Source organism: Oratosquilla oratoria, chromosome 19 (assembly GCF_046742065.1).
Source record: "Oratosquilla oratoria isolate Oo_2021 chromosome 19, ASM4674206v1, whole genome shotgun sequence".
Taxonomy (NCBI): domain Eukaryota; kingdom Metazoa; phylum Arthropoda; class Malacostraca; order Stomatopoda; family Squillidae; genus Oratosquilla; species Oratosquilla oratoria.
The window spans coordinates 42,210,026-42,225,025 of record NC_134795.1 but is presented as its reverse complement, the minus strand read 5'-3'; the positions used below and the strand labels follow the sequence as shown (position 1 = coordinate 42,225,025).

Genomic DNA, 15,000 nt, shown 5'->3' with positions numbered 1-15,000 from the left:
GGGTTGGGAGATAGGGTTGATGAAAGAGTATTAGGATGGTTTGGACACATGGAAAGAATGAGTGAAGAAAGACTAGTAAAAGAGGTATGGAAGGCATATGTGGGGGGAGTGAACATGAAGGGACGTCCTAGGATGAGGTGGATGGATGGGGTGAAGGGGGCTTTAGGGAAGAGGGGAATGTCTGTTGAGGAAGGACGGGAGAGGACAGAAGACAGGGGTGAATGGAGAATGGTTGTATATGGATGTTGTGATGCATGAGGTGGAATGGGCGGGAGGATGGGGGGTGAGGTAGTATGTGTGAGCAAATTTTGACGCAGCCCGAAGGGATTTCTCCCCGTCTTCTCCTTTATGCATGGGGGGACGGAGAAGGGGGGTCGCCGATTTAATGAAGCGGCCTTGCTGTGGATGTGCTGTGTCTTACGACACTGCTTCTGACCCAGGGCAGTGGACAAGGTGCAGGGATGACCCGTCATCCAGGAGGTGCTAAGATAAGAGGGAGGGTGGAGGGGTGTGGAGTGTATTCAGGGATGGAATGGGTGGGAATTATTTTATGCCTTTTCCGTTTTGGCTACCTCTCTTGTAAAGGGGAAAAAGCCTTGGTATATGTATGTATGTATGTATGTATGTATGTATGTATGTATGTATGTATGTATGTATGTATGTATGTATGTATGTATGTATGTATTTATGTATGTATGTATATATATACATATTATATATATATATACATACATACATACATACATACATATATATATATATATATACAGATATATGTATATATATATATATATGTATATACAGATATATGTATATCTATCTATATATATATATATATATATGTGTGTGTGTGTGTGTGTGTGTGTGTGTGTGTGTGTGTGTGTGTGTGTGTGTGTGTGTATGTGTGTGTATGTGTGTGTGTGTGTGTGTGTGTGTGTGTGTGTGTGTGTGTGTGTGTGTGTGTGCGTGTGTGTGTGTGTGTGTGTGTGTGTGTGTGTGTGTGTGTGTGTGTGTGTGTGTGTTTATGTGTGTGTGTGTGTGTGTGTGTGTGTGTGTGTGTGTGTGTGTGTGTGTGTGTGTGTGTGTGTGTGTGTGTGTGTGTGTGTGTGTGTGTGTGTGCAGAAAAAACACCAAGAAAACTAATAAATTGGTGACCGAGCGCTTTCGTCTTTTTAGACGAAATAGACGAAAGCGCATGGTCATGAATTTATTATTTTCCTTGGTGGTTTTTCTGTATATATGGAATCACGAGTTCATGTGATTTCAGGGTACCCCGAGGATGTCTAAATAGACGAAAGCGCTCGGCGATCAATTAATTATTATCCCTTGCGGTTTTTCTGCATATGTAGAATCAGGAGTTCATGTGATTTCTCATGCATGCACACACACACACACACACACACACACACACACACACACACACACACACACACACACACACACACACACACACACACACACACACACACACACACACACACACACACACACACACACACACACACACACACACACACACACACGCACACACATATATATATATATATACATACATATATGTATATACATATATATATATTTTTGTGTAGCCAGGTAGGATATTTTCTTGCAGGCAGACGAGGTTAAATGCTATTGAAGATTCATTTTTGATTATCTTCTTGCGTATAGTCTCTATACGACGAATAGTTGACTTATCATTTTCTGTAAGTCTGTTTAGGAGATCTCTTATATTGGCCTTTTTGATTTTTTTTTTTTTTTTTTTTTTTTTTTTTATGGCCTCGGTTGGGTTGCGTGTTATCTTCATGAATTTGGTGGTGTCATTGAATATGGTGTTCATCTTTTGGATATACTCTTCTTTGCTGATGATAACATAGGCGGCGGTCTTATCAGCCCGTCTGATGGTAATGTCTGGGTTCTCGCGTAGTTGCTTTGCGGCGATGTGATGGTATTTATTAATCAGCTTACTATGGTAAGTTCCTCGGGTTTTTCCAGCTTCAGCAAGAAGGGATGGTTGAAGATCTGGGTTAGTGCTAACTTGTCCAGTCTGTTCAAGTTACAGACTTCAAGTTACAGACTTACAGAAAATGATAAGTCAACTATTCGTCGTATAGAGACTATACGCAAGAAGATAATCAAAAATGAATCTTCAATAGCATTTAACCTCGTCTGCCTGCAAGAATATATATATATATATATATATACATATATATACATATACATATATATGTGTGTGTATGTGTATGTAACTTTCGAACCTTTGAGTAATAGGGTACCACCCAAGGGTATTTGACTCACGGAACAAAATACGAAAGTGATTCTCTTTAATATAATGAACAGTGATATTCTATCATATACCATAGTTTGATATCTAACAGTTGGAAATATGTGGTGTGTATGCTGAATTTCTATTGGTCAAATCATCTTCATATTAGTGTCAAGGTGTGACTCAACACTAGCTAGTACTAAGCACATGTTAGGTTATAGGTAGGAGGTGATACAAAATATAAGCAAGAATACTGAAATGTGAAATATAAACTATGAAATAAAAAAAATAAAAACTATAAAATGTCAACTTAGGGCATTAATTTTTTTTTTTACTAGATATGACATTAGAATATGTGACATTGATATATAAAGATATGACAATAAAATATAAAAAAGGAGATATTATGAAATAACATATTATTAAATAAAACTTTGATATATGAAGAGATAACAGTAAACTACAAAATATAGGCAGGTAGGCAATATCAAATGACTCATTACTTACTATGACATTAAAAACAAAATAACGTTTAGTTGCCCAAATACCCGGTCACCATATATATATATATATATATATATATATATATATATATATATATATATATATATATATATATATATGTATATATATATATATGTATATATATATATATATATATATGTATAATTTTTTTGTGTTTTTATGTGTTTGTGTGCTCGTTTGGATGTATTTCCGTGTGTGATATAAATGATAATGAGAAGGATCATCTTTATCTAGCATTTCGCGTTATGTAAGCACGCACACGCCCAGGAGAAGGGAGAGGTGTGATAGAAAGAGATGGATTAGGAGACAAATGAGAGAAGAGGGGATAGAAGGAGAAGAAGAAATTTGTATTAGTAATCTAACTTCCTTAATGGCTGCAGATGTATGGTCGGTCGTACTTTGTTTCTCACTCGCACAACGTGACGGAGTGCCGACCTTCCCCGTGTGCAGCCTTGCCTTGTTCGAACAGAGCCACCTGCATACCTGGACCTGTCCCTCACACCTTCACTTGCTCCTGCCCGGCCACTCACACAGGTATGGTGTACCAAATCATCTCAGGTAAGTTCGGAAACAATAATAGCGCTGGTCAACAGAGATATTGTCCTTAAAAAAAAAATATATATATATATATATATATATATATATATATATATGTGTGTGTGTGTGTGTGTGTGTGTGTGTGTGTGTGTGTGTGTGTGTGTGTGTGTGTGTGTGTGTGTGTGTGTGTGTGTGTGTGTATATATATATATTTATATATATATATATATACACGAATTTCTGTACTCTGAAACCTAATATGTTTTCTTGACTAGGGCGCTTGTGCGAGACGCCTTTGGATCCGTGTTTGTCGAATCCTTGTGCGGAGGGAACTTCGTGCACCCCCGCGCCGGACGGGACTTTCGCCTGTGGTTGTCCCAAGGGCTGGACGGGACCCGATTGTAGCCTGGGTGAGTGACCTGCTCTTTTGACCAAAAGTTCTGAGTTCGTTTTTCTTAGAATTTTGATTCCGAATTAATTCTGAAGCCTGAATTCTAGTTTCCAAAAAATTTGAGTCCAAATTACTAAGAGGTCTGAATTCGAGTTTTCAAGAATTTTGAGTTCGAGTTACCAAAAAGTTGAGTTCAAGTTCCTGAGCTTTCGAGTTTGAATTACTAAGTTTCAAGGTTTCAAGGTAAATTCGAGATTTCAAGAATTTTGAGTTTACCTCGAATTCGAGTTTCAGAAAATTCCACGTTCAAATTGCTGGAAATTATGAATTTGAAATTCTGAGAATTTTGTATCAATATTCTCGAATATGATTTATCAAAAGTTCAAATTCGAAGAACCAAGAATTCTCAAGACCATTCATGGCATGTACAGTTTCGTAAACATTAACTTGTCTACCTATTTTATGCATTTCCACCTTCAGTATTCATTCATTTCTTAGTTGTTTATATATATATATGTATATATATATGTAGCTATACATATAAATATATATATATTCATATATGTATGTATACTGTATATATATATATATATATATATATATATATATATATATATATATATATGTATTTATATATGTATATATGTATATATATATATATATACGTATATATATATATATATATATATATGTATTGATAAATTGTTTAAGACAAATGAGAGAGTGATAGGTGGGGAAGGGTAAACGAAGATGGGCTAAGAATACATTTATTGTTCTTACGTTTCGGTTATTATAACCTTCCTCAGAGGAAGGTTATAATAACCGAAACGTAAGAACAATAAATGTATTCTTAGCCCATCTTCGTTTACCCTTCCCCACCTATCACTCTCTCATATATATATATATATCATTCATTTGTTCGTGCACAGTGGATCCTTCTGTTCGAGACATCCTCGTGCCCCAGTTCGACGGCCGCTCCTTTATTGCCCTGTCGCCCCCAGAGGGCATCTCTGAAAAGTTCACCATCGAAATTTGGTTCCTGACAAAGGCGTTGCACGGGGTCATCCTCTATGAGGGCCAGGGCCCCGTGGACAAGGGCGACTTCATCAGTCTCAACCTCGTCAACGGTTACGTTCAATTTCGCTTTGATCTCGGCAGTGGTGTGGCAAATATCACGTAAGTTTTCCTGAATTTGTATTCGTTTCACCTCCTTTGATATCCCGAAGTAGATTATTGATTGCGTAGTTATATGAAGTCAGTCCTTAAGGACTTTAGCAACAGTCCTATGTACAAGCATCATTCTTTCATGTTCGGAGATCAACTTTCACTCATAGAAGAATACCAAGTTATCTATTAATTTTTATTGTAATTATTTCTGTTCTGTCTAAATGTCTCTTTGACCACTCCTAAGACTTTACCTCTTCTTTCCCTCCTATGCCCCTGTGGCGGGGAAAGACAACTAAATGAGGCGGGTCTTCCTCATCTTTTTCTTCTTCTTCTACGAAGAGCTTAGTCATGCTTTTATTTGTCCACCCTCCTTACACTTACCTCATATCACCATCGCACTTCCACGCAGTGAAAAGTGAGAAACCCCAGTTAGGGCAATACCCTCAGTTCCGGCAAGGGTGAAAAAGTCATTGGTATTTCTTCACTCCCACAGGAGTCATGTCTAAGCTAAATGAAATAGTTTAACGTCACTCAGAAGGAAACTTGTGAGCCGAAATGGTTAGCAGAGATGCTTTAATCCCTTTAATTTGGCGCCACGCCAGAGTTGAATCAAGTCGCTCAAATTAAAATTCAAAATCATTGTTACTGTTTTGAACCGGCTTTCACACACCTGATTTCTCTTCTAATTGTTTTGGTATATGTTTTGATAGCCGGAAAGCTTTTAAGAGCAGTCAAGAGTTTTTACGAGAGTAGTAGAGCTTGTGTTAGGATTAGAAATGGAGAGAGTGAGTGGTTTGAGGTAAAGGTGGGACTTCGTCAAGGATGTGTTATGTCGCCCTGGCTGTTCAATTTATATATGAATGGGGTGGTGCGAGAGGTAAATGCAAGGGTAGTGGGACAAGAATTGGAGGTGGTTAAAGAAAATGGAGAAAAGTGGGAAATAAGCCAGTTGTTGTTTGCTGACGACACTGCACTTGTAGCAGGATCAGAGGAGGGATTGAAGAAGTTAGTGACAGAGTTTGAGAAGGTGTGTGAAAAAAGAAAGTTGAAGATAAACGTGGGTAAAAGTAAGGTGATGAGATGTACAATGGGAGAGAGTGGCAGCAGACTGGAAGTGAGTATTAAGGGAGAAAGACTGGAGGAAATGGATAGTTTTAGATACTTGGGTGCGAATGTGGCGGGAAAGGGAGGATTGGAGGTGGAGGTAGAATGTAGATTGAGAGAAGCGAGTAAATGCCTTGGGGGATAAAAAAGTGTAATGAGAAATAGACATCTGGGAATGGATGCTAAGAGGAGATTGTATGAAGGGATTGTGCCGACAGCACTGTACGTGGCAGAAACATGGAACATAAGAGAGGAAGAGAGGAGGAGTTTGAATGTGTTTGAGATGAGATGCCTGAGAAGTATGATAGGGGTTACTAGGCTGGATACAATGAGAAATGAGGAGGTGAGAAGGAGAACAGGCGTGGAAAGGGAGTTGAGAGATAGGGTTGATGAAAAAGTATTGGGATGGTTTGGACACATGGAAAGAATGTGTGAAGAAGACTAGTAAAAGAAATGTGAAAGCCAGAGGTGGAAGGCGTGAACATGAGGTGGCGACCAAGGATGAGATGGATGGGGCATTGGGAAAGAGGGGAATGTCTGTTGAGGAAGGACGGGAGAGGACAGAAGATCGGGGTGAATGGAGAAAGGTTGTGTATGGATGATGCTGTGATGCATGAGGGGGGTGGGGGGATGGGGGTGGGGGGTGAGGGAGTATGAGTGAGAAATAGATGGACGCAGCCTGAAGGGATTTCTCCCCGTCTTTTTCTTTTCTGCATGAGGGAACGAAAGGGGTAGGGGGGGGTCGCCTTGCTGTGGATGTGCTGTGTCATGCGACACTGCTTCTGACCCAGGGGAGTGGACAAGATGCAGGGATGACCCGTTATCCAGGAGATGCCAAGATAAGAGGGAGGGAAGAGGGTGGAGGAGAGTGGAGTATGTTGGGGATGGAATGGGTGGGAGTGGTTTTTATGCCTCTGGTTTTTGGCTACCTCCCTTGTATATATATGTATATTTTTCGTTACAATTTTTGTTCATAATTTTGATTTTTTTCAAATTATAGGGATTCCCAAAGAAAAAAAAAATTTGTACGTTATACAGAATGGCAACATGTTTTTATCGGAATAAAGTTTAGTTATGTTGAGGGATAGTTCTTTGTGTGAGATATATATGCCTATTCATTGAAGTTCACAACCACATTCTATTTGAGCCCCACCTCTGTTTCTCATCCCGTTACCTGCGATTGGTAACTGATGGAAGGGAGCATATTGGATCACTGTTGACACACGCGTCAAGAAGGAAAAAGGGGAAGAGCATAAGTGTCAATTTAAGTCACATGAGTATGGTTTTGGGTCTTAGAATTGAAGTATTCAATATCCGTAGCAGGTCTAGACTAGCTTAACAGAAATCAATTAAATGTGGTAACTTATTAGATGTTTGATTTTAATCTGTAGTGAATTCCATGTGGTTAAAATGGGGAAGACTGAAAAAATATATGTTTAGCTAAGCAGCTTTAGAAAAAAAAAATTGATAATTCAATTTGAATAGATATTGTATGTATCATACCATTATGGAAGTTATTTTCCCTCCCCTAATATAAAGTGTATGTTTTTACCTTTTCGAGATATTCTTCATTCATATAATCCATTTATTTCTTTACCAGACTGTTTTTAGATACAACACATGTGACATTTTTACACACAGGCACATACAGGCAGTCTAACAGCGTTATTAATTTCCATATTCCAAATGAAGAATTCTAAAGATAACGGTGTCTATTACAGTTCGACAAATCCAGTGACTTTAGGGGATTGGCATAAAGTCATAGCCGATCGTCAAGATCGACAGGGCACTCTTAAGGTCGACGACCATGAACCTGTATTTGGAAATGCTCCCGGTCCAGCTTCCGAACTCAACCTCAACATGCCACTCTACATTGGAGGATTCAAGTAAGTGTTATGCATTTGTAAAATAATAATTCACTAATAATACAGTGCCCAAGCATAGAGTGCAGTATAGTTTTTGGGGCATATAACTAATGAATGATATAGTTTATCGTTTCGTTATTTCACTTTAACTGATTTCTATATGTATTTTTGTTTCTCTAACACCGCGGTTAGATTGTTGTAGTTCACTGTATATATATATTTTAAGGCCTCTCCTAGGTGTATCGAAAAAGAGTTTTGGAGTATATATAGTTATTGCTAGAGAAGTAATTTATACCTTCTTTCTTTCTTTAAAGACCAAGAAGGAAACAATCGTTTTAATTTTTGTAATATTTTGACTAATATTGTTTTTACCATTGTTTACATTACAAACAGGTATGAATAAACAAATTATTGAGCAAATTGATAAACCTACATGAAATATATATATATATGTGTGTGTGTGTGTGTGTGTGTGTGTGTGTGTGTGTGTGTGTGTGTGTGTGTGTGTGTGTGTGTGTGTGTGTGTGTGTATTTACCTAGTTGTATTTTGCGGGAAGGGGAGCTATGCTCGTGGTGTCCCGCCATTGTATCTCGCAGTGTCTAGTTTGCTTTTAAACTCATGAATGGTTTTTGCGCATACTATTTCATTATCCAGTTTGTTCCAAGTGTCCAAAACTCTATGTGGAAAACTGTTTTTCTTTAGTTCTCTTCTATAGCTATGTTTTTTTTTCTTTCCATGTCCTCTTGTGTTTCTCTTGTCCCAGTAAAGTAAGTCCTCTCTATCAAGTATCTCTGTGCCTTTCATGATTCTGTAGATGGTCAATAGGTCACCTCTCTCTCTTCTTTGCTCCAGTGTCGGTAACTCCAGTTTAGCCAATCTCTCCTCGTATGATAGGTTTGCAAGTGCAGGTGCCATTTTTGTAGCTGCTCTTTGGATTCTTTCTATTTTCTTTGTATTCTTTTTGGTACTGTGGGACCACAATGTCGCCGCATACTCTAGTCTAGGCCTTATCAATGTAACCAATATCTTTTTTATCATGGCTTCGTCCAAGTATGCAAATGCCACTTTTATTGATCTTAGCAAGTTGTAAGTCTCCCCGACAATTTTGTTAATCTGTTTATCATAGGACAAGTCGTTTGTGATAATTACTCCCAAGTCTTTTTCGGATCCTACTTTCACTACTTACTTGGTTTCAATTGTGTATTTTCCTGATATTCTGTTTTTGCTTTTTCCAAACTACATTATGCTACACTTCTTAGTCCACTTCCCATTTCTGACTCCAGTTCCATACCCTATTCAGGTCTTCTTGCAGTGCTTCACAGTCCTTATCATTTTCTACTTTCCTTAACAGTTTGGCGTCGTCAGCAAAGAAGCTCATGTAACAGTTCACGTCTTCGTCCATGTCATTCATATAGATAGCAAACATTATTGGTGCCAGTACAGATCCTTGCGGTACTCTACTGATTACCCCTTTCCAACCTGAATATTTTTCTCTGAGCACTACTCTCATCTTTCTACCAGTCAGGAAGTCCTCCATCCATTTTAGTAGGTTCCCTTGTATTCCTCCTATGTGTTCCAGTTTTTTTTAGTAATTTTCTGTGTGGTACTTTGTCAAAGGCTGTTTGCAAGGCTAGGAATGCACAATCAGCCCATCCATTTCTTTCTTGCACTATATCTATTAGCCTTGAGTAGAAGCATATTAAGTTTGTGGTGCATGATCTTCCTTGTCTGAACCCGAATTGTCTTGGGTTTAATATGTTGTTGTCTTCCAGATGTTTTGCCCATCTATTCTTGATGATTTTCTCACAAATTTTGGCTATAGTGCTTGTTAGTGATACTGGCCTATAGTTGGTGGGTTCTTCCTTGTTTCCTCCTTTATATATTGGTACAATGTTAGCATTTTTCCAGTCATTAGGTATCTTTCCTTCTTTGAGTGAGCTATTTATTATGATGTGTATTTTGTATGTTAGTTCTTCTTTGTATTCCTTTAGAATCCAATTTGCAATACCATCCGGGCCATGTGATTTCCTGACATCCAGTTTTGATAGATGTTCTGATATTTCTTTTTGTGATATTGTGAACTCACTCATGTGGGGAGATTGCTTGTTATTATCTACGTCCCAATTTTGTATTTTCTCTCTAGTGAAGACAGATTTAAAGTGGTTGTTCATGACTTCGGCCATCTCTAATTCTTCTGTGTATTCTATATTTCCTTGGCGTAGTTTCACCATTTCCTGTTTGGTTTTAAGTTTACCATTCACATACCGATAGAATAGCTTGGGTTGTGTGTGTCTGTGTGTGTGTGTGTGTGTGTGTGTGTGTGTGTGTGTGTGTGTGTGTGTGTGTGTGTGTGTGTGTGTGTGTGTGTGTGTGTGTGTGTGTGTGTGTGTGTGTGTGTGTGTGTGTGTGTGTGTGTGTGTGTATAGGGTGCCATATTAGGTCGGGGAAGATGCTGGGATACTGCAGCAGGATCTTGATAAATTGGTTGCATGGTCGTTGAAATGACAAATGGACTTCAATATTTCAAAGGGCAGTATGTTAAACGTAGGATTAGACAACCCAAAACCAGGTATAGCTTAGATAATGCCATATTAAAGAAAACAGCATGTGAAAAGGACTAAGGAGTGTTAGTGAGTCCAGCCCTTAAATCTATGAAGCAGTACATTTGTGCTAGGAATAGGGCTAACAGGCCATTAAGATTTATTGCTAGGACGGTTAACAAAAATGTAAAGAAATAGACTTAATAACAATGTAGTAGTGAGCGCCGAAACCATTGGTTGTTTTAAGAGGTTAGGATAACATGGATAGAGATGAACGGTGTTAAGGGACATGGAACTACCTAGTGTATGCATCATGGTCTCTTGCAGTCTCCTCAATTCATATGTACTTATGTTCTTATTAACTAGTGAATGAATAGACGACTAGATTGTTAAATAGATGATTAAGTAAATAATTGATTAGATAATTGTACAAGAAAATGAATTAGTAGAACAATAAACAAACAAATTAATTACACACGTGACTATCTAAATAGATGAATAATTCGATAAATACATGGATGAATAAATAAACAAATAAATAAATAGATAAATAAATACGTTAATAAGTAGATATATTAATGGAAAGATTAAAATATAGAACAGATAAACGGTAAAAGAATCAATATATAAAAATTTGAATAATGTGATTATATATGCCTGTATATTCTAACTAAAACCTTTTAAGACTGATATAGTTCTAAACTCCTAAAGGTTTAGTAATGACAAAAAGGAAGAAAATATCTAAAATTGTCTGTATGATTTGTGGTAAATATCAAATTTTACTTTATGATCTTCAGGGACGGGAGCCTGCTGTAGGTTTATACTTGCATGCCATGATGCACTATTGTTCTCTATTGAGTGATGGATTACATTATTAGATATTAAGAAATAACTTAACGCCACCCCTAACTCAATTTTATTACATTCTCTTCAACATGACATTTCTCCGTTTTCTTTGACAGACTCTCCTACATGGTAAATCGTGATTCTGGCATATTGGTCGGTTTGAATGGAGCGATCCAACGATTGGTGCTCAACAACAGGGTAATGGATGGAATGGTCAGCAGTAGCCTTGAACAAAGAGGTATTACCTCTTTCGATGGACCTCCTTGTGCCGACCATGAATGCAGAAATGGGGGAATTTGTATCCCAGACTTTAAGGAGTACAGATGCAAATGTCCACTTCATTTTGTTGGCAGGATGTGTGAAAAGAGTAAGCCAATTAGCAAAAAAGTTTTAGTTTAAATGCCTTTTCTCATGGGTCTAAAGTTCGTGTTTCTGTGGTACCGAGTCACGGGTAATGCGATGACTGGTACCGTTATATATTTATTCATATGTTGTGATAGTTGCAATATGAACAGTCAAAATTAGAATTATTTTTGTCAAGAGCAATATGAACACGAAATTTAGAAATTGAGTTCGAAAATAATCGCGATGTGGTTGGTAGGATAAGGCCGAAATATGATTATTCAACTACAGAATATTTTCATGATTTGCACTAAATAATCCAAACAGTAGAAATTTCCATGAAACTGAATATCAAGTAATTATATTTTCGGAAAATGATACTGTGAGTAATAAACAGCGTGATTAACAGCTACTAAGCGCAGCGTAACGAGTGATGAATGGTCCTTTCAGGCATCAACGAGATTGACCTCAACCAGCCCGTCAAGTTCGACGGAAACACTTTTCTTCGGTACCCAAACGATATCTTCAGCAGGTATTAAGGGTCTTTCGCTCCTTGTCATCCATATTACTGATTTACCTATCGTAATTATTCTCATGTTTGTTTACTTTTTTTTTTTTTTAACTGTTTTCGCTTTTCATTTTTTTTTTTTTTTTCTCTTTCTCTACGGAATCAGAGTATTTCTTAACATCTAAAATGAAACGCAGTTGGCTTGTTGGTACAACGTTACATGTCTATTTACCCAAACACACGCACAAATAATGTGCAGTCTGTGATGAACAATATAATCAGTAAAACATGGAGATTTGCAGACAGCGATAAGCTGTAAGATGTATGGATATGAAGAGACGCAACAATGGAGTAAAAAAACAGAAATTAGATATCTAGACAATGAAACTAAGAAAGAAAAAAAAAAGCGAACGGACGGAAACGGAGGAAGCAGCTTTACTGGAGGAGTTTGGAGCAGGAAAAGAAATGGTATATAAGTACATCTGAAAGGTGTTAAAGGAAATAAATAAAGCAACATAAAGAGCTTGATCATGGCCTCAACTAATACTAAAAAGTTAACATCTGCTAGATTAGATTATACGATTACTTGAGGAGGGAGAATTCAGACATAATATCTCCAGACGAGACCAAAAACGAACCGGATATCAGTTTAGGCGATGGGGTGCATGACGTATGGAGAAGGAGAGAGACGACAGAAAAGATGTGATAATGGTAGTTCAAAGTGGTACTGGGTGAAAGAAGGGCTGATTTGATAAATATGAAAATGGCAATGGAAAAAAAAGTACAAAGAAATTTTGCAGTTTCTTATCTATCCATTTATTCATTCATTTACATATTCATTCATTTATATACTTATCTATGGTATTTGTTTATTTATCTTTATGTTCATTTATCTATTTACTTATTACTTATTATTCATTAATTTTTACTTCACTGATACCCTTACTACATTTTCGTTCTTATGCATTTTGTAGATTTTCTTGTAGCAAACGGCATGTGACATTATCCACGTGAAGACTTTACACCGGCTTGGCCGTGGTTTTAGTCCTTCAAAATCCCGATCAGACCGGGTTTCACTTTTAGTCAACTATGTTTCTTGCTTTTTTCAAAGCAAAGTCAGTTCAAACTGTCGCTATGGAGGGATTAAGCATGCAAAATTATGCTAACTTATTTTTACACATATTTACAGATATCGCAGGACTTTCGTTAAATGTGCAAATCACTGTAAACTTTAATTTCCGTAGTTGACCTAAAATTTGAAAATAATTACTTAGTCCCTTCAGTTCAGAAAGGATCCTTGATTTCTTCTTCGGAATGTCACCAAAATAAAGTAGTTGCTCGAGACAGTGCCAATTAATAAAGGCCGGGGCCATCCTCTACCTGAATGAAATAGTCTTGCTCTAGTATGAGGTTAATAACAATTTCACTGGGTTGAGGACTGCTTCGCTCCATATAACCTCGTTCTATTTCTATCACCTGATTACAATTATTATCTATATTGAGCGTCTACTTAACATTCCCTAACACAATCTTTAAAATATCGTACTTTCTAACAGCACCAACGGCTCCAAGCTTCCACAGTACATACCTTTGCAACACCCGGACTATGAGTACTTGGCCTACGAGGAGGACGTGGCCGAGGAGCTACTCGAGCAGGTGGAAGCGGTGGCTGAGCGCGAGGAAGGGTGAGAAAAGGAGTAGGAGCAGAAAAATTTAGACTGTAGTAATCTCATTTTTTTTTTTTTTTTTACAAGAAAAGATCTTCACATTGTCGCACACATACACAAGCATGTACATATACATATACCGTATGTGTGGATATATGTATGTGTATATACATATATTCAGACATAGGGAAAAGGGAGACAGGTTACATGTCCTTGATGAGGTCGGGGCGAAGGCTGACTGATAGTGAGGTCAAGCCCGGCTGCTTTTGAGATGGATTTCTTAGCAGCCATGCAAGTTATGCAGTCCGGGCACTACTGACCTTTTTGAGGTATCAAAATTAGGTATATGTTTAATCAGGGAGGATTCAATAATTTTCAGTAATAATATCATCGAGATATCTGTACCAAAACATATCAGCTGGCTTGATGTCCGGTAATAGTTCGCATTCAAAATACTCCATATATAAATTGGCTAGAACTGGGGAACGATTGGACCCATACTGCATCCATGTCTTTGTCTAATATAAGAGTCTTTAAAAGAGAAAACATTAGTGTTAAGACATAAGCGGGTAAGTCTAATATATTTTTTTTTAAACTGACAGAGGAAGTTGGTGTTGATGTTGATGCAGTTTGGTCTCCAAGAATCTTAAAACATCATCTGAGTTGATATTAGTAAATAGGAAAACTATATAAAGACTTAGTATTTTACTATTCTTAGGTATATTTTGTCTCTTAATTTTGCTCACAAAATTTTCAGTGTTTAATGTGAGTGTTAGAGAAACTTCCTACAAAAGGTGATAAAATTCCTGTCAGCCATTTAGATACTTCATTAGTGCAAGAATTTCTATTTGAAATGATAGGTCTAAGGGGGATGTCTTCTTTATGAAATTTTTGAAGACCATAATAATTGGGTAATTGGAGGTTGATAACTCTAAGTTTGTTAAATAATTCATCTCCTAAAATTTTACGGGCTTCTTTGTTGAATTCCGTGGCGTAATTTTTAAGGGGATTTTTGGTGAGACGAACATAAGTTTCCCTATCTCCTAACATGTTGAGAGATTTTGTTTCATAACCTTTTTGATTGAGAATTACTAACTTCCCCCCTTTACCCGCTCAAGTATTAATGATATCTTTACGATTTGTAAGATGTTTTAACGCTAGTTTGTAACGTTTGGTAAACCATTGTCTTCTTTGAAACAATCCACAATTCCTTGTAAAAGAACACCTTTTAGACAAAGTAAGTC

General features: G+C 37.3%; 1 protein-coding gene across 2 annotated transcripts in view; it reads left to right on the top strand.

Moving 5' to 3' along the window:
• Positions 1-15,000, top strand: part of LOC143035857 (agrin-like) — a 986,526-nt gene that overhangs the window by 963,180 nt on the left and 8,346 nt on the right. For both annotated transcript variants that reach the window (XM_076202950.1, XM_076202949.1), the window contains exons 21-27: positions 3,169-3,322; positions 3,601-3,735; positions 4,646-4,892; positions 7,709-7,873; positions 11,356-11,606; positions 12,032-12,113; positions 13,646-13,774. In XM_076202950.1, the coding sequence (XP_076059065.1) occupies positions 3,169-3,322; positions 3,601-3,735; positions 4,646-4,892; positions 7,709-7,873; positions 11,356-11,606; positions 12,032-12,113; positions 13,646-13,774 (1,163 nt within the window). The remainder of the gene's footprint in view (positions 1-3,168; positions 3,323-3,600; positions 3,736-4,645; positions 4,893-7,708; positions 7,874-11,355; positions 11,607-12,031; positions 12,114-13,645; positions 13,775-15,000) is intronic.